The sequence below is a fragment of the Aspergillus costaricaensis genome, assembly GCF_003184835.1.
Source record: "Aspergillus costaricaensis CBS 115574 unplaced genomic scaffold BO79scaffold_20, whole genome shotgun sequence".
NCBI lineage: Eukaryota > Fungi > Ascomycota > Eurotiomycetes > Eurotiales > Aspergillaceae > Aspergillus > Aspergillus costaricensis.
Genome location: NW_020291820.1, coordinates 181,419 through 199,532, shown reverse-complemented (window position 1 = coordinate 199,532; position 18,114 = coordinate 181,419). Strand labels below are relative to the sequence as shown.

The 18,114-nt window shown below is 52.9% G+C and overlaps 9 protein-coding genes across 9 annotated transcripts; 5 read left to right on the top strand and 4 right to left on the bottom strand.

The window, feature by feature from the left end:
- Positions 1-55: 55 nt before the first annotated feature.
- BO79DRAFT_209654 (U4/U6-U5 snRNP complex subunit PRP3) lies at positions 56-2,030 on the top strand. Its single transcript, XM_025682642.1, has one exon. The coding sequence runs from the start codon at positions 184-186 to the stop codon at positions 1,951-1,953; it is 1,770 nt and encodes a 589-aa protein (XP_025538399.1). The 5' UTR covers positions 56-183; the 3' UTR covers positions 1,954-2,030.
- A 311-nt stretch (positions 2,031-2,341) lies between these two features.
- On the bottom strand, positions 2,342-4,375 carry BO79DRAFT_246113 (RNA-binding snoRNP assembly protein NAF1; the record flags this gene model as incomplete). Its single annotated transcript, XM_025685528.1, has 1 exon — positions 2,342-4,375. Exon 1 carries the CDS (start codon positions 4,319-4,321, stop codon positions 2,342-2,344), a length of 1,980 nt encoding a protein of 659 aa, XP_025538398.1. The 5' UTR covers positions 4,322-4,375.
- Positions 4,376-4,538: 163 nt separating this feature from the next.
- BO79DRAFT_209653 (dolichyl-P-Man:Man(6)GlcNAc(2)-PP-dolichol alpha-1,2-mannosyltransferase) lies at positions 4,539-6,926 on the top strand. The gene is made up of 4 exons (XM_025682641.1): positions 4,539-4,670; positions 4,738-5,410; positions 5,463-6,257; positions 6,314-6,926. Exons 1-4 carry the CDS (start codon positions 4,594-4,596, stop codon positions 6,575-6,577), a joined length of 1,809 nt encoding a protein of 602 aa, XP_025538397.1. The 5' UTR covers positions 4,539-4,593; the 3' UTR covers positions 6,578-6,926.
- BO79DRAFT_268624 (heme-dependent oxidative N-demethylase family protein) lies at positions 6,814-8,593 on the top strand. Its single transcript, XM_025687129.1, has 4 exons — positions 6,814-7,244; positions 7,304-7,406; positions 7,463-7,515; positions 7,573-8,593. Exons 1-4 carry the CDS (start codon positions 7,049-7,051, stop codon positions 8,460-8,462), a joined length of 1,242 nt encoding a protein of 413 aa, XP_025538396.1. The 5' UTR covers positions 6,814-7,048; the 3' UTR covers positions 8,463-8,593.
- A 16-nt stretch (positions 8,594-8,609) lies between these two features.
- BO79DRAFT_288290 (exonuclease V) lies at positions 8,610-10,835 on the bottom strand. Its single transcript, XM_025688664.1, has 2 exons — positions 10,403-10,835; positions 8,610-10,296 (listed from the first exon to the last, which is right to left on the bottom strand). Exons 1-2 carry the CDS (start codon positions 10,794-10,796, stop codon positions 8,720-8,722), a joined length of 1,971 nt encoding a protein of 656 aa, XP_025538395.1. The 5' UTR covers positions 10,797-10,835; the 3' UTR covers positions 8,610-8,719.
- A 352-nt stretch (positions 10,836-11,187) lies between these two features.
- On the bottom strand, positions 11,188-12,453 carry BO79DRAFT_196897 (Mpv17/PMP22 family protein; the record flags this gene model as incomplete). Its single annotated transcript, XM_025681232.1, has 2 exons — positions 11,659-12,453; positions 11,188-11,590 (listed from the first exon to the last, which is right to left on the bottom strand). Exons 1-2 carry the CDS (start codon positions 12,189-12,191, stop codon positions 11,188-11,190), a joined length of 936 nt encoding a protein of 311 aa, XP_025538394.1. The 5' UTR covers positions 12,192-12,453.
- Positions 12,454-12,772: 319 nt separating this feature from the next.
- BO79DRAFT_238411 (MFS transporter) lies at positions 12,773-15,020 on the bottom strand. The gene is made up of 3 exons (XM_025684812.1): positions 14,621-15,020; positions 14,312-14,566; positions 12,773-14,252 (listed from the first exon to the last, which is right to left on the bottom strand). Exons 1-3 carry the CDS (start codon positions 14,991-14,993, stop codon positions 13,072-13,074), a joined length of 1,809 nt encoding a protein of 602 aa, XP_025538393.1. The 5' UTR covers positions 14,994-15,020; the 3' UTR covers positions 12,773-13,071.
- A 99-nt stretch (positions 15,021-15,119) lies between these two features.
- Positions 15,120-15,706, top strand: BO79DRAFT_28667 (uncharacterized protein). Its single transcript, XM_025688492.1, has one exon. The coding sequence runs from the start codon at positions 15,247-15,249 to the stop codon at positions 15,667-15,669; it is 423 nt and encodes a 140-aa protein (XP_025538392.1). The 5' UTR covers positions 15,120-15,246; the 3' UTR covers positions 15,670-15,706.
- Positions 15,707-17,389: 1,683 nt separating this feature from the next.
- BO79DRAFT_218762 (uncharacterized protein) lies at positions 17,390-17,985 on the top strand (the record flags this gene model as incomplete). The annotated part of the gene is made up of 4 exons (XM_025683426.1): positions 17,390-17,628; positions 17,737-17,845; position 17,944; positions 17,978-17,985. The coding sequence occupies 4 exons, from the start codon at positions 17,390-17,392 to the stop codon at positions 17,983-17,985; spliced, it is 357 nt and encodes a 118-aa protein (XP_025538391.1).
- Between the last annotated feature and the right edge of the window lie 129 nt (positions 17,986-18,114).

Below are 18,114 nucleotides of genomic sequence, written 5' to 3'. Positions count from 1 at the left end.
GCAGCGCCCCGTGATTTGAGTTCCTTTCCTTGTCTCGATTGTTGACGTCTTTTCGCGACCGGCCCCAGATCTTGCTTATTGAGCTGCCTTTCTTCGACTCTCTCACTCAGATCCCATCGCTAGTCTGTCGGTCGCTCTGCTGATCTCCGTGGGTGAGTGGAGCATTCATTTGTCTCTCCGATCATGGCGGACATATCAGGCAACATGCTGAAGCGGCCTCACCCCGAGGACCAAGACAACAACACTCAGAAAAGACCTCGTTCCAATCATGGATCCCCCATGCCAGCCCAAGGCGCACCTGCCGCGGGCAAGGTTGATATTGAAAAAATGGTGGCCGAAGCAAGAGCAAAAGCAGAAGCGGTGCGTGCCAGACTTCAAGCGGCAAAGGGTATATCGCCATCGCCTACGCCGGCTGCATCAAGTGCCAGCCCTACGCCTCCTGCTGCCAGTCCAGCCATGTCGAGATTGGAACAAATGAAAGCTAGAGTGGCAGCAGCGACCAGTCGCGCCAACGCTGCTCCTCCGCAACGACCCGCCCCTACGCCGACGCCTCAACCTCCTCCATTCGAAGATGAAGACGATGGCTCATCGCGAGCTCGAGGTGGTCTGGATGTTGGTCTTCACCCCGCTTTGCTCTCCGATACACTCGAGTTCCGGGGTGCGAAAGGACGGCAGACTTCTCAAAACAAGAGCCGACGTACAGAATCGCCAGCTACCGCGGGGAGGCCAGATCGAGCCGGACTTGATCTATCGGGGCCGTCTATAGAGGAAATCAAGAACAACCCATACTTTGATCCAAACCTTGGTCCAAAAGCAACAGTAGCGAAGCCCCGACAAACGCGACAGCTCATTTTCAACCAGAAGGGCAAATACATTCAGCAGGCCGCCGCTCTCCGTCGGCAGGCTCAGTTGGAAGCTATGAAGAAGCGGATTGCGGAAAGAGCACGGCAGGCGGGTATCGATGAAGACTTGGACGTTGAGAAGGCTTTCCTCGTGCCAGCCCCTCCCGCAATTGAATGGTGGGACGAAGGTCTGGTGAACGGCGAGGATTATTCTGGCATTGAAAATGAACAAAATCTCAAAATCGACACGCCTGACTCGATCATCACGCAATACGTACAACACCCAGTTCTTCTCGATCCTCCGCAGGAAAAGCTACTACCAGCACAGAAGCCTATGTATCTCACGCCAAAGGAACAGGCCAAGATCCGTCGCCAGCGCCGCATGGCAGATCTGAAGGAACAACAAGCGAAGATCCGACTGGGTCTCGAGCCAGCACCTCCACCAAAGGTCAAGAAATCGAACCTGATGCGAGTCTTGGGTGAACAGGCCGTCAAGGATCCCACGGCCGTGGAGGCACGCGTGAACCGGGAAATCGCAGAACGTCGTGAGAAACACGAGACTGCGAACGCGGAGCGCAAACTTACTAAAGAAGAACGTCGAGAGAAGCTTGCCCGGCAACAGGAGGCCGATGCGGAGAAGGGTATCCAAATGACCGTGTATCGAATCGACAGCCTCGCGAACGGGCGAAACCGCTTCAAAATTAGCAAGAACGCCGAACAGAACGCTCTCACGGGAGTATGCGTCATGCACCCTCGCTTCAACCTCGTGATTGTCGAGGGAGGCTCCCACTCTATCAACAACTACAGAAAGCTCATGATGAACCGGATTGACTGGACCGAGAACGCTGGCCCGAACGCGGTGCGCGAGGGCAACCGCGAGGCCCAAGCCGCCTGGCTAGCAGCTGAAGACGAGCAAACCGGGGAACTGAAAGACCTTAGTCACAATACCTGCGAACTTGTCTGGGAAGGTCAGGTCAAGACCCGCGCGTTCCGGAAATGGCTGGGTGCGCGAGTGTGTGAAACGGATTCCCAAGCTAAGGATGTCTTGGCCCGCGCGAAGCTGGAGAATTTCTGGGTATTGGCGAAGAGTGCCAAACAGAACGAGTCGTGAGCTCGATTACACATGACATGGCATGGCATAGCATTATCACGCTTTCTAATTACAATTCACTCTTCTGTATCATAAACAAACCCAGAAATATTTCCCCCACATTATATCCAGAGACATTAGTATCGTATGTCAGTACACTATACGCCGTACATTCGACCATGATAATATTGGAAGTTCTAAAGAAGCGTGAAGCGATTGTGCAGAATTAAATGAAACTTTTTGATTACCCATCCGGAACCGAATCAAAAAACGATGCCCAGTTAGTAGCTCCAAAAATGCAACCGAACCCGGATAACTAAACAAAAGAAAAGAGAATAATAGCCAGGATCCATTTCCAAAAAGGAACGCATATAGCAATATATAGATTAATCAATCATATCATCACAAATCACGAACGAGGAGGTCCCTGGTTCTGGTTCTGGTTGTTACTTAATTGCCGCAGAAGATCCAATTGTGCTTTCACTTGATCGAAGTTCATCGTCGGTTGTTGGGGTTGGGGTTGTCCCGGTACTTGTTGCTGCTGCTGCTGTTGTTGCTGTTGCTGAAGGGCAGCCAGGAACAAGGGGTTGATGTGCACGTTACCAGGAAGCTGCTGGTACGGGTTCGGTTGTTGATAGGCCTGTTGGAAAGGCATCTGGAAATTGAACGGTGCTGTTGGCATGGCACCTTGTCCGTACGCCTGGGGTTGTTGCGGCTGGAAGGCACCGAAGGGAGGGAACTGCTGAGGGAGAGCGTACGCGCCTTGCGGGTTTGTGGGGTACGCTGCTTGGGGGTAGGCGTGGGGTTGAGGTTGAGGTTGAGACTGATGAGAGGCCTGCGCTTGGGGCTGGTAGTATGATTGTTGACGATCTTGATGGTGAGGAGCCGACTCGTGGGAGGGACGACCACCGCGGCCACCACCACCGCGACCTCCACGATCATATCCTCGGCCACGGCCACGGCCACCACCGCGGAAGCCGGAGTTGTTTCTGCTGGGGCCGGAGTGGCCGTCGGCTTCAACGGGAGCTTCCTGTTGGCGCATCATCTCGTGCAGGTTCTTCGGCCGGGCCAGCGGAGTGTAGCCGTCGTCAGCGGGGTTATCGTCGTAGTTCAGTTCGCTTTGACCGAGCTTGGAAGGTCCTGGGGGGTTCCTTCTGCCTCTTGCTGGGCCGTTTTCGTTCCGAGAGTCCTTCTTTTCCTGGCGCTTCTGCTTGAGCTTGCGCTTGTACTCTGCCTCCGCTTCGTCGTCGGAGAATTCGACTTCGTCCTCGGCGATCTCTTCATCGTGGAAGTTGGAGGCATCGCTTCCCTTCAGGCCCTTGAGGGGTTGAGTGAAGACGAAAGTGGAGTGTTCCTCGACATAGTAGACATGTGTGCCCTTGGACAGGCCACGCTCGGTGATGGCGGCCGCGGTCGGGTACCGAACGGCATACAGAGGGTTCTCGACCCTTCCGAGAGTCTCGGAGACTACACCGGCGACACTGCGGTTCTCCAGACAGAGTAGCGAGCCGGCTTCCAGCACTTGGTATTCGCCGCTGGTGTTGGCAGTAATGAGGAGTGTATTCTCGACAATCGCCTCTACCTGACCCAGATGCACAATTTTCATCTCGGGCGTGATAGTAACCTCAGGGATGGGAGGTGCTTCTTCGGGCATTTCGTTCGCTGTTCTCAGATGACCGCCAGTTTTGCCTTTCCCATCGCCTTCGTCGTCAGAGCCAAGTTCGGCCTGCATCAATATCCGTGCTTGTTCTTCGGGGCTCAGGATGGGGTAGTCTTCGTCGTCATCGCTGTCATCGGAAGAGTCTGTAGAGGAGTCGTCGGATGAGGATTCGTAGGGAGAGGAATCGATTTCCCACTCGGGGTGCTCGTCGTCTTCTTCTTCTTCCTGGGCAGCTTCAGCACCATTAGTGGCAGGTGCCTCCGCTGGTTGTTGGGTCTCCTGCTTCTCATTCGCATCCACATCCATAGCATCGGTAGCGGGCTCCGCCTTAGTTTCCTCCATCTTCTCGGGCTCAGCCTGTTCGGGAGCAGACTGGTTGGTAGAGACAGCATCGCTCTGCTCGCTGACCGCATTTGTGGTCGTCTGTGGTTGCTGCAGATCATTGACGTTGTCATTGACCAGGTTCAAACCCGGAATGGGGGGATGGATTTGCGATGCGGCATCCGGCTCACTGGTCGGATTCTGAGCGCCATCAACCTGGTCCTTGACAGCGCTACTGTCCGCAGGTGTCCCGACAGCCAAGGGTGTATTGTAGAAGTCGCTTCCATCGTCCGCTGGCGTCAAGGCGATGGGTGGCGTATCGATGGTGCAGGGTCTCTTGACAGGAGGACCTTCATTGGGGACTTCTGGAGAACCCAGAGGCTGAGCAGGGAACTGGTTATCACTCATCTTAAAAGCTCCAAAGACCACGAAGGACGGTCACCCCAAAAACAAGCGAAAAAGGTGGAATGGAGGAGTGATGAAACTGCGACGGGAACTTTTTTTCGTTCTGGAGAAGCGGGTTGCCGTGGTGCCGCTTATCGATAAGCGGCGCTGCTCGCTTCTTCCGCCTCGCGGGACTCATTCCGGACTCTCGTTCCGACCGCGTTAATTCGACGGCGTCAAGCACAAGTGCGACAAAAGGAGGATTCATCATCTGTGAATCATTCCTAGAAGCTAGAATGGTACCTGCTCGAAGGACAGGCGAGGCCCCTTCTGGACCGCAGGGGCCAGCGCCTACTCCGCGCACCAAACAACGGTATATGAGTATTCCTCCAGCTGGCATCTTCCATCCGCAACTGCTAATAAGTCGTGCTATTCTAAAGGCCGCCGCCGCCGCCATTTTACCTACCATTGAACATCGCACTCTACCTTTGCATTATCACCAATGTGATTTCAGCCCTCTACGCGCCGATACAGGATTGTGATGAAGTCTTTAACTTCTGGGAACCAACGCATTATCTCAACCATGGATACGGGCTTCAGACGTGGGAGTACTCCCCGGTGTACTCGATCCGAAGCTGGCTGTATGTCTCTACACATGCCCTGGTGGGCAAAATTGGATCGTTTGCTCTAAGCAGCAAGTCTGCAGAGTTCTATGCGATCAGATGCTTCCTTGCGCTGGTGTGCGCTGCTTGCGAGACCCGTCTCTACTCCGCCATCTGTCGCACCTTGAGCCCCCGCATCGGCCTTCTCTTCCTCATGGTCGTCGCATTCACCCCCGGCATGTTCCATGCATCAACCGCCTTCCTACCATCTAGCTTCACCATGTATATGTCGATGCTGGGTCTGACGGCGTTCTTGGATTGGCGCGATGGTCAGAAAACGGCGCAGGGAATCATGTGGTTTGGGCTCGGGGCGATTGTCGGCTGGCCGTTTGCTGGGGCTCTCATGCTTCCTCTTCTACTGGAGGAGGTGGTTATCGGCTTGTTGTCATCAAACGTCAGAGGAATGTTCCTAAGCGTTCTAGATGGCGCGATGAGGTGTCTTGTAATTCTGGTATGACTTCCTGCATGGCCTCCCCATCTTGCGTTTTAGCTAACTCTCCCAGGCTCTTGAAATTGCTGTAGACTACGCTTTCCTGCGTAAACTTGTCATTGTACCCTGGAACATCGTTGCGTACAACGTTTTTGGCGGAGAGGGAAGAGGTCCCGATATCTTCGGGGTTGAGCCTTGGACCTTCTACATCCGGAACTTGCTGCTCAACTTCAACATCTGGTTTGCATTCGCTATGGCCGCTGCGCCGCTGCTTGCCCTTCAGGCGCTTTTCCGCCCCAAGGCGACTAGTGTGCAGACCTTGCTCAGAACCGTGACACTTATCACCCCGTTCTACATGTGGTTCGCCATCTTCACAGCTCAGCCGCATAAGGAAGAGCGGTTCATGTTCCCAGCATATCCATTCCTCGCACTCAATGCGTCCATCGCCTTCCACATGATTCTGTCGTTCGTTGGCTCCAGTAACCCCAATGTGTCAGCTGGGAGTATGTTACCGAAGATCAAGCTGGCAGTGATCATGTCAATAATCCTAATGGCCCTCAATTCTGGTCTCCTGCGGATTGTCGGGATCATGAGCGCCTATAATGCTCCGCTGAAGGTATTCGAACCGTTGGCACAGCCCGGAGTCGCCCAGCCAGGCGATACGGTGTGTTTTGGCAAGGAGTGGTACCGGTTTCCCTCGTCTTTCTTCCTCCCCAGCGACCTGCGGGCCAAGTTTGTTCGCAGCGAATTCCGAGGACTGCTTCCGGGTGAGTTTCCCGAGGCTGCGGACTTCTCTGCGCTCTTTGAAGGGACGTCGCGGATTCCCACGGGCATGAACGATCGCAATGAAGAAGATCTCGGAAAATACGTAAGTTCTCGGTCTTTCCTTCCTCTCTCTCTCTCGCATGCTTATCTTTTGCTTAGACCGACCTCTCGCAATGTTCCTTCCTGGTAGACTCGGAGTTCCCGAGCCGGAAGGCAACCGAGCTGGAGCCAGATTACATCCACGAGGACACACAGTGGGAGCAGCTGGCGTGTCATAGCTTCCTGGACGCTTCCCAGACGGGCCTTCTGGGACGGTTGATCTGGACTCCGGATTTGCCAATCACCCCAGAGCCTCTTCGGCGGAAATGGGGCGAGTACTGTCTGCTGCGGAGACGCGGCGACGTCACAATAACCGCTGCATAGGTTGGCTATGGAAACGTGGGGTTCAAGCTACTGTACATAGATATCTCCCCCGGTTACCCTTGTTCGTAAGGTGGATGCGCGCCTGCAGAAGAGAAGTCATGCTGAAGCCAACGCTCGAATGAGCTTGGCTGGCGGTGTGGTGGCCTTGCCGGATTGGGGAAAGATATCCTCGGGTGATAAGAGGGTTTGCAGGTAATGCAGCGTCAATCAATCCCGCTGGCTGTTATCTCAAACCCACAGCTTCTGGCTGGAGTTCATTCTCGCATCGCATTAACCCTTCTGGCAACCCACCCAGCGCCCTTCTTCATTGGTGCGCTTGCACCTTGCGCATAATCTGCATAGCTGGTTCCATCCTCTCTCTTAACTTCGTCGTATATATCATATATCATATCCCCCGGCATCCCGGGACTATCTCCACCATGGTGGTAGCACAGACGTGTTTCCGACCACCGTGAACCATTCTCAGTCATCATGTTTCCCGAATCGCTTCATTTTGGCCAATCACCCATCTACGATATCGCCCTGATCAGTGCGGTAACCAGTATCGGCGTTTGGCTCATCACCCGAGCGTTCCACTGGTGGACGACAACATCCAAGCCAGACGTCCCCCGATCATCCACCCCAGATCTCGAGAAGAAGTCGGTCGCAGTCACTAGGAAACCGGGAGGTGAGCTACCTCCAGCAACCCCCATAGACAGGTCCATGTAACTGACGCCAGTAATGTAGAATGGATCCCATCGGATTTTAAACGGCCGCCAGCATCACCGTATCCCGACTGGGATGTACACACGACCAAGCCCATTCCCTATCGACCATTTCGATATGGACCGTAAGTGATCCGCCAAGTGCACATCTACAGCCAGCAATCAATCTGACCATCCACAGCAAGTACTTCGTCACGATGGGCCTGCGCAGCATGAAATGGGACGAATGGATTGGTGAGACCCATCCCCAATCCCACCACTTACACCTTCACATACTAACCATCTCACTAGAACTCGACAACCACTACCTCAAATACCACGCCGACAAGGCCCGTCGCATCGCAGAACGCGGCGACAAATGCTGCAAAACCGCCCCGGAAGCATGGGACGCAGCCATCGAGCTCCTCGAAGAGCTAACCTCCTACCTCCCCGAACGCTACCCAACCATGTTCCAAAGAACCCCAACCGGCCTAACCAACCTCATCACGCACGAAACCTTCAACATAACCCAACGCCCCCTCCCCGAAGACCCCATGACCATCGCCGCACGTCTCATCCAAGACGACATCGCCATCATGATCGAACGACCCGACGGCGAATACTACCTCCTAGCGGGCGCCATCCTCCTCGCCGGATTCTGGCGCCTCTCCGACAAATACGGCATGCGACTCTCCGAAATCCACACCTCGGGCTCCGTCCCGCAATACACGGAGAAACTCGAAAAGGGCATGATGAATTTCTTCCGGCGCTTGAAACCAGAAGACCCTGTTCTCCGGAACAACTACTTCATCCAGGTCGATGACAGCTTGCCCTGGTCGCATAGTATCGGGTCCGAGGACGCGGAGGAAGTATCGTGGAGCACGGCGCAGAAGAACAAGGCCATTGAGAATCACTGGTTTCGGTCTGAGAGGCAGAGTCTACGACGGTTGCCGAAGTCAGGAGGCGTGGTGTTTACGATAAGGACGTATTTTGAACCCATTACGCGGATTGTGGAGGAAGAGTATGTTCCGGGCAGGTTGGCTTCTGCGGTGAGGAGTTGGGGGGATGATGTCGCGGTTTATAAGGGTAGGGAGAGGTATGGGGATGTGTTGTTGGAGTTCTTGGATAGGAAGCATCGGGAACAGATCGATAGGGGGTTGAGGGTTGAGTTGGAGGATGAGGTGAGGAAGTATCCTCTTTGAAGGTTGATTGCTGTCTGTGTTTTTTGTTCTTGTCGATATCCTTGATATACTTACTATCCATGAGAATATGAACATTTATTCAATCTTCATTAGCATTGTCTCTAAGACTGTTTATATAAGGTAGTTATACGTAGTAGTATATCATAGCACCAACACCATCCCTCTTTTTTCTATTCCCCAATTCATAACGCCAACCAACCAACCAACCAACAGCCCTAATAATCACACACACATATAGTACTAGTAGTATATACTAATCAAACACCAACCTCCACGCCCCCCTCAACCTTACTCTTCCTCCCCATCCTCCTATTCGCAAACAACCACTCCCTCTCCCTCCTCCACTCACAATCATCCTTGAAATCACAAATCCGACACTTCCACGCCTCCATAACCTCCACGCCGCGCGGGTCCCTCTCCCCGCGCCACCAATGCATCTGATCCGCCACATACGACGACATGGACGTCGGATCGAACAGGAACGACCTACTCCCGAGCACCCGGGGCGATTGGAGATCCGCACTCGGCTTCGAGGAGATATATCGTGCCGTAAGTATTGGAGAGAGGATGGTGGGGTAGGGGTCTAGACTGCGGGGTTGGAATTCGGAGGGGATGGAGGGGGAGGCTGTTGGCGGGGAGGGGAGGAAGGTGAGCCGGAGGTGGGACTTCATGAGGGTCCAGAGAGTGGTGAGGGTGTTGTGGGTGGAGAGGATGGTGGTGGAGTCTTCGCTGGAGGATTGAGAGGAGTGTGATTCGGGTTGGGATTGGGAAGAGGGGAGGTGACGCTGGGGATGCTCGATGGCGTCTTGTGGGGTGGGGATATAGTCGGGGTCGAATTCTTGGGAGGACATGGCGTCGAAGAATTGGTCGTTCAGACCGCCGACTTCGTTGATGAAGGCGTCGGTGAAGGGGCGGTTAGGGTCCAGGTTGTAACGCGAGGCGAGGAGGTCGATGGTTACGTCGTCGCTGAGGACGAGGCGGTTGAGCATGTGGTAGTAGAGTTGGAGTTGAAGGAGAGTAGGTCGGAATGAGGAGCTCTTGACGGTTGGGACGGAGCCGCTGCCGCGTGTCTTGACGTCGGTGAGGTAGATCCGTGGCTGGTGGGGGAAGTTATCGGTTTCCTGGCTGCTGCTGGCCATGTTCATGTCCATGTCCATATCGGAGCCCTCTGCCTTCGCGGGTGTATCATCCTGCCCATATACCTCAGACAGAAGCCTCCCGCCGCCCGTCGGGGAGAGCAAGTAATCCGACAACGACATCTGATATTCAGGCAAGATAGCCCTCGACGCCTCAACATCAGCATAATACGTCGCAGCGGTAGCCTCCAGCTCCGGATCAGGACAATCATAAGAAAGCTGATCAATCACGCCCGTAACCAGCTCACCATCCACCAATCCCCAGACCTCCAACTCCCGAGTAATCCCAAACTCCCGCAGCATGCGCAGACCCTGGATGATATTCCAAATCCGCAAGGCCAGCGCATCCTCCTTAGTAGTGATATCCACGGGCACCGTGGTGTAGATCTCATCCTCAAGCGTCTTGTGGATTTTACTTCCCAGCTTCATCGCCGCTGTCCTCGGCTTGCGCCCAAACTTGGTCAGCGTATACCAATACTGTAGCTCACACCACGCCGGCGAGATCAGATCCGTGACTGAAAAGGCTTTCATCGGAGGCCGTCGGAACCTTTCCACAGGTGACCTTGTATCCACCTCAGTATTTTCATTATTTTTGTTGCTGCTGCTGTTGTTATTCTCCCTCTCTATCCGTTCCTGATGACGAGCTGCCTCGCGTTCACGTTCTCTTTCGCGCCCTTCTGTCGAATTCGGATGCTCCACTAAACGCTTCGAGGGAAGTTCCACCGTCAGCCACCACCCTGTCCCAATCTCCTCACCACGAATAAAACAGTAAACATGAATAAGAGAGAAAGGGCAACTACTAACCAGACGCGGTACGACCGTAGTAGCCTGGAATCGCCGCTGATCTTGCGCCAGCGCTGCCGCCACCCGGCCGATTCGTCCAATTCCGCTGCGGCCATGTAGGCTTCTCGCGCCCCAGGACCTTAGGTACACGGCTGCTTGAGGGATCCGCATACTGGTCTTCGATGTCTCGAACGACAGGTGCGACCTGAGATGAAGGTTCCGCGTTTGCTTGTTCTTCTTCTGCTGGGGGAGGAGTCGCGTGGCGATCCGGGGCGATCTTGGCGAGCAGGTCGGTCAGCAGCGCGTCTTCTTCCGGGGAGAAATCGGAGCCGTAGTCTGAGGTGCTGCTGCTGTCGTCGCTGTCATTGAAGACGCCGGGAATTACAGAAGATGTTGCTAGTGGAGGGCAGGACATGCCTGCAATGCGAAGGAGGGAATCATGCCGCGTGTGGTGGGAGATGGTGGCATCGAGAAGGAAGAGTCGCGACGAGATCCAAAGTTCGGGTCTGGGCGCTCGGGTCCTCTCACGTCATATGATTATGATGATCAGGCCATGATTGTTTTAATATAATGTATTCTTTCTTCTCTTATTGTTATTGTCATGTCTCAATTGTTAACGAGGGTATCTCTGCTAATGATCTCTATTTCATGTCTATCTATGTACTGCTCACTCTTCTAAACAAGTTGCCGGCTAATCCATAACCGAGGGAGTCTATATCTATATCCAAACCAAATCCGCCAATACATCGCAGGGATATCAAGAGTTGAAATGAACCACACAAAGGAAAACAAAGAATGAATGGCAATTACGCCTTCATAGCCACCGCGCCAACACCAGCAGCCACCTCCACCGACGCCGTCCTCTCTGCCTCGACCTTGCGCGCCGCCTTCTGATTCAACCAACTCAAATACGTCTGCCACCCAACAGCAATGACACCAGAAAAGATACTCCGGAACTGAGGCCCCACATACATGAAGCTGAAGGCCGTAACGGCCGGCCACAGCTTCACACTGTTCGAGATACTCGTCGGCAAAGCGACCTTGAGCCGCTCAAAGGTCTCCTCCAACGACTTGCCCGTCATCAACGACTGCAGACCGAAGAAATAGGTATTGAACACGGGAGTGAACACTGCCTGCTGCACGCAGACCTTGGTCAGGATGGAGAGAAATTTGGACGAGTAGTTGAAGTTGTGGTGCAGGAACATGAACCTAATTCCGCCTCTGAATTAGCCATCATCGCATAGCAATCCCCACCATATAACTACTGCGACACTCACCATTTATACGTCGGAATCGCACACCCCACTCCCACCGTCAAATGCCGCACCGTCCGCCACGGATCATACCCTCCTCCAACTACTCCTCCGGCATTACTTCCTGCTTCCTCCTTCTGATCTCCCGTCTGCTCCTCCCGGGATGAACCATTATCCGGCGGAAACAACAACTGCGCACCCAGATCACCACACAGATACACCACAATCGTACTGATCACTTGCGTCCGGTATGGTCGTCTCTCCTGCACGCGCGCATACGCTCGCGCCACTCGTCCAACCGGGCCAGCCTGGATTCTCTGGATGAATGCTCGCGATGCGGATACCGATCCGGGGGCCGGGGCGGTGGTCGATGCGAGCGGGCCAGGCACTGTGGGAGCCGGCTGTGGGTTGTTCGCTGGAGGATGGGGTTTCTCAGGAACGGAGCTGTGGTGAGGTTCTGCGTTTCGAGGGGTCGAGGAGAGGTTTCTTCGTGGTGGTTGGCGTCGGAGGGACCGAAGTGGTTGTATTCGGCGGATGAGGATGTGGTGGTTGTTCATTTTGGTGGGTGTTGATGTCGCTAGGGAGGAGGTAAATGATATATATAGAGTGTTACGATATGGGCGAATATGTTTAGAAGGGAGGGAGTGTTTGGGAGAAGTTGGGATTGCGAAGAAAAGGCGACTTGTGGATTGTCCTGCTGACGGACTTTCCCCCCAGGGAGAATAAGTTAATGACTCGACGGGCGCAAGGCGATAAGTAAATAGTTAGTCCGGAAGCAGAACAGCCACGTCTTTGCTGCGTTAGCCACCAGCCAGCGAGAAGCCCGATGAGATGTATCACTTATAAAGTAAATTCAGGCAGACATGGAAAATAATAGGAAGAAGTAACAGATTGACGAAATCTAACACTGCCCTGGAGAAAAAAGTTTCAAAGGCTATCAGGGTCGGCAGCGCATAAGCCCGCGGTAGCCGAGGATCGGGGAGAGATTATCTCCCTCCGATCGGTCGGAGATAGCGATCGTCCCGGAGTCACTTATCCGGGGAGGCTTAAACTTTTGTTGACTACTACATAGTTGCTGACAGGCTTATAATAGAACAATGAGTCATAGAATATATATTGCAATTATCTCATTATATCACTGGTAGGGCTGCATTGCCCCCTATGCGTTCAATAAAAAAAATTCACCGCCATCTATCATGCTAATGCGAACTGAAATGCCAAAGCAAACATCAAACTGGGTATATCACCATGCAAGTCATCTAACAATTCACAGACTTTTTCTTCTTGCCATCATTCGCATCTCGTGTTGACAGTCCACAAATATGTGGATTTGTCGAGGGTGTAGGTGTGGAGGAGAGTGTAATAAGTACTAAAGATTATTCACAAGGTCGGTAGTAAATGTATGGTTGAGTCGGGTCCCGCAGATGGAGACTAGACTCATTGCTTGAATGACTCGCGGGTGTGCACCCGGTCGATATCATAGGGGTTGCCCTCGTAGAGCGACTGCTTCGCTGTCCGAACCGAAGCCTTGCTCTGAGTGCGGTGGGCCTCAGGCATGTGTGCTTCGGTGCTAGAGTCGGAGTCGTCAGCCTCTACCCCAGGAGCAGGGGCCTCAGTACGGTCGAATTTCTCTTCCGCCATAACTTCCTCCTCCGGATCGGGCTTCTTCGCGAGCTGCTCCAACATCTTGCGCATGAAGGCGTCGGACTCGGCAGCGTACTTGCAACGAGTGCGGATAGCAGGGCCGTACTTGTAGAAGAGGAAGGGAAACGGCACACAGGCAAGGGCCAAGAAAGCCGGGACACAGGTGGCCCAGTGGATACCGAGGTTCTCGTACATGTAGGTGGTGAACAGGGGGAACACAGCGCCGAAGATGGACCGCATGACTGAGTTGGCCGCCAGGACGGACGCGGCAAAGATCGTGTACGTGTCAATGAGGTAAGACAGGTTGCTCAGGAACACCAAAACCAGACCAAACCCGAATGGAGCACCGGCAGCGATACTGGCCATCCAGTGAACGGACGGAGCGTCAGTCCATGCGAACCAGAAGAGACCGATCGGGACAGCAATAGAGGCCACCATGCAGGGGGGTAGACGGGCCTCCGGGGGCGCAAAACCACCGTGCGCCTCCTGTGCCCGGACATAGCGCTTGTTATCCCAGATGTTGTAGGCGACAGCAGCAAGCATGCCAACCATGATGCCCAAGAAAGGCAGACTGCCAACTCCCTGGTTCCAGCCACGGTACTCCTGGAAGACAATGGGGTAGGCATCAAACAACATGTACAGGGTACCGTAGACAATGGCAATGTAAAGAGACAACAGGAACACAATTGGTTCACGGAACAACAAGATCCAAGGACGGGACAGGGCGGTTTTGAATGCTTGTTTGATTGTCGTCTTGCCCTGGTCAATGTCCAGCTTGCTCCGGTACACCTTACCAGTGAGCTGGCTCAGTCTCTCAGCGCGGCGACGAAGAAGCACAGGCGCATAAGTCTCAGGAACGGTGAGAGAACCAATAATCCAGACGAATCCAGAGAAGGCACCGAGAAAGCCCATCACCCATCTCCATCCCGCATTCATTCCCAGGAATCCGCCAATGATGGGGCCAAGAACGGGACCTATAGTGCTTATGTTAGCTGCGGGCGATGAGAGTTGAGAGATCAGGAATGGAGCCTACCGAGGAAAGGCGCCGCAGCAAACAGACTCGTGGCAATACCACGGTCCTTGGCAGCAAACATATCGGCAATAACACCACCTGCATTGGTCATGGGAGACGACCCAAAGGAACCAGCGAAGAAGCGGAGAATGATCATGGTCCATGTGTTTTGCGAGCCGGCACTGCCTGCGCTGAAGGCAGTAAGAGCCATGTACGTAAAGAAGAAGATGATTTGCCGGCCAAACATCTCACTAAGAGGGGCCCATAGCAAGGGGCCTAATTACTTGTTAGCTGTATGTGGAGGGCTGCACAGGTATATGAAAGACATACCAACTGCGAAACCGAGGACGAAGAGGGAGACACCAAGCGTTGCAACTTCTGTGCCAATTCCAAATTGTTCTTCAATCTCAAGGACACCACCAGTGTATCCAGACGAGACCAGGGCAACAGCCAGGGTTGCGAGGGCCATCACCATAGTGAAAGACCATTTCTTGGCCGCGCTGAACTGCATCGGATTGCGAGGATCGTTGGGAAGCCATGTTACCGCATAGGGATCCTCATCCGTGCCAGAGCCAGGATAGTGGTGGTCGATGATCTCCTGGGTTACCACACCCTGGTCGGTGAGTAGACGCCAGAACGGGATGGTGCGACTTTCAGGCGCCTCAATTACTGAGGGCCCGCTATCCCCCTTCTCGGTTGCCATATGGGAGGGCCGAAGTTTGCTTGCGATATGCGGGGGGATGAGTACGAGTGATGGTGAAATGGTTGCGGTGTTTAGTAAACAAGCGGGAGAGCCGAGGTGTAATTGGACGTCGAGAAATGTATCGTAATAAGATGCTGGTCTGGATGTAGTAGGGGGATGATCTCAACGGCCGAAGACGTCAGATCAAGATAACCAGGCTGATCACTACCCTAAAACAAGGCTGCAAAAGTCTCCTCCGTAGGGGTTATCGAGGATGGACCCCTGGTTATATATACAAATCAAACGGGGTCCACGAAATTTCTGTTTCCTTCCCACCCCCATCGAGCGCCAAGCGGCGTCACTTACGACTAATCGTTTGCATTTAGCCTCGGGATCAGCACCGGTTTCAATCAGGGCGGACGGAGACGAGGTGCGCAAAAGGCCCTTCGACCCAGGGAAGCACAGCCCACCCGAGACGGAAAAGGGGCCATGCAGCCGATGTCTGCATATTAGACCGGACTTATGCACCGCATTAGCTCGAGGTGGAGGCCGTGTTGAAGGCTTCGAGAGTGATCGGGCTCGGCTGAGGTGGACCGAACCAGCCCAGGCGGCTAAGGATCCATGGGCGAATCTGCGGACCTCGTGGCAGGAGGAGTCATTCGGGATAATTTCTTTCGCAATTTCGTTTCTCGATTAGTTCAGGTCCGATAGTGGGGCGTCACCACCGTTGGGTAGGAAGTTTCTCGAGCTGTCTTTTGTCGAGGGGCGAAACTTACCGAGGTCCAGAGAGATAAACGATATCGCGAAAGACACCTTCTAGACTCCCTGTTTCCAGGCCACGTAACATGACATGCTTGCTGCGAAGAGGACTGATAGCTACGGGCTTATGCCCGAGTGTAGGTCAGATTGAGTTCCGGTAAAAACTGCCGAGCAAGAGTTGTTCAGAGTTGACAAGGAAAGCCCATTGTTGGAGCTGCAAAGATGCCGATCACCAAGATTAGTGGCGGTTGATTTCTGTCTTCAAGTCTCTGTCTGTTCTCACCGCCCACACAAACAAACAAAAAGTTGATAAGCAAAGATTTTATGCACAGTCGCATATTGGCCTTTTTGTGGTTAGTGTGGCTTCTAGAAGGCAGATGATCCATGGATCACTAAGCCTGCTCGGGCCTAGTGGACCACTGCCTGTCTAAATTGGAAGGCGGGCAGGTCCAGCTGGCGGAGGGATTCCGACGGCATAATTCCAGCGATGCAGCAGTCATCTGCACAGCGTCAACGCATCCGCTCGTTTGGGTGATATGTCCGACGTCGTCTGATCCCAGGGTCATTCGTGGACCGTGTGACTGTCTGAGTGTGTGACAAGGCTAGGCACCAGCTAGTCTGCCGGTCAACATTAATTAGTGTCCTACTTATCGTAGTGCTGATATTGACTCCTGAGACAGGAGTCATAACAAATCCTTGCTAACAAGGAGTTGACCGTTTCAAACTTGCATAGCTTTTCCATCGTTATACATGGGAGGGCTGACACGATTCACCGCATTATCTGAAAACTAAGTTCATATTGCTGATCACTCAATCAAGATTCATATCAAGAAGTCTGCCGAGGTTGCGATCTGTCGGTCATTCCGTTGACCCACTCCCTTAAGGTTTGCTTTGAGGAGCTGATGAATCTTGTCTCACGCAATGCGAGTCATTCAGTAATGATTACTAATGCCTGGCATAAATGGTAAAAGAGACCGATGAACTACGGAGAACAACTAATTCGAAGTCATGGGCCGTATGCACGAACCGCATCAGCCCCAAAGGCACCTGCATGTTGGTCATAAGAGTACGTGATATGGATGAACCTGCGACAGGTATCGGTTGCTCTGATATTGGGTTGCCATTGATCGATATTTGATCCTCCATTCTCGTGCGATGGATCACGAGGTGGGACATGGCGACAATTCCGACAACAGGCTAAATCAGGCTCCGATCGCGCACATCGTGTGTGATTGTGATGTATCAAACTTCGGGCACTCGCGCTTGCAATCTATTCATGCTGTGGTCTTGTTGCTTTTTCAGGCAGCCTGGTCACAGACACGGTCTGTGCTCCGAATGAAACTCCGGCCCCCGTCTCTCTCTGCAGCATGTATCTACCTCGTACTTCTTTTGTTGGGCCTATCGTAGAAATTATCGGGTATCTGCATCGCTTGTTGGGCCAGCGGAGATGCAATATCCTGGGTAGCACGATATTATTGGCTTTGAGAGATGAAGTTACTTTAGTTGTAATGCGATCACTAGCCTAGCGCGATTTCAAGGTTTGGATTATCCGATTGCGCGTCGGTCGTAGCCGGTGATATCTCGATACGGGGAGTTTTCGTGCTGCTCAGCTGAAGAGTTTGATCGATCGGCTAAATTCAAGTCACCGCAATTTGACCATGAATCATGGCAACAATAATAATGTTGATCCGACTGGACATGTCGATCATCGAAGTCAGACTGAAATCATCACCCAGGCCACCCTGAACCGTCACTTTATTGCGAGTGGAGGTTGGGGATTCTGGGCACATTTATATCTGGTCCTGACTCGGAGTCTCAGCATGTTCCGAAGACAAGGATTGCCGCGATATCGATCTAGCATTGAACATGCTGATTTACCTACACATAGGCATGGTGTGTGAGTAACAATCAAGCAGCTAACTTGGCTCATTGCGCAGAAAAGAGAAACGCACCTAAATTACCAATGTGCTGTATTTCCAGGATTATGCTGTGATTTCCCCCACAGACAATACTCGTGGTCAGATAATCAATGTTGGCGTCGACCAAGAAGAGTGCTGCTGGATAAGCAGCGTGCCTCACGCAAGGGGAATATTACCCCGGACCGGCACAACTCAGTATGTGCGGCATGGCAGGTTTCTCCAAGATCCTATCTATGCCTGAGGCGATACTAATCAGACAGGTTAAGTGACATCTATGTAGTTTTTTATTAAAGGGTAAATAAAAAAAAATTAAAAAAAAAAAAATAGATAAATAAAAAAATAAAAAAAAAATAAAAAATAAAAGTCAGTCTCTTTGGTATCGTTAGTAGTACTGTAGTGATCTGATGCCGGTTGTATATACTTTCGCGACGGGCCCGACAAGAGTATAGTAGTAGCGATTAGTG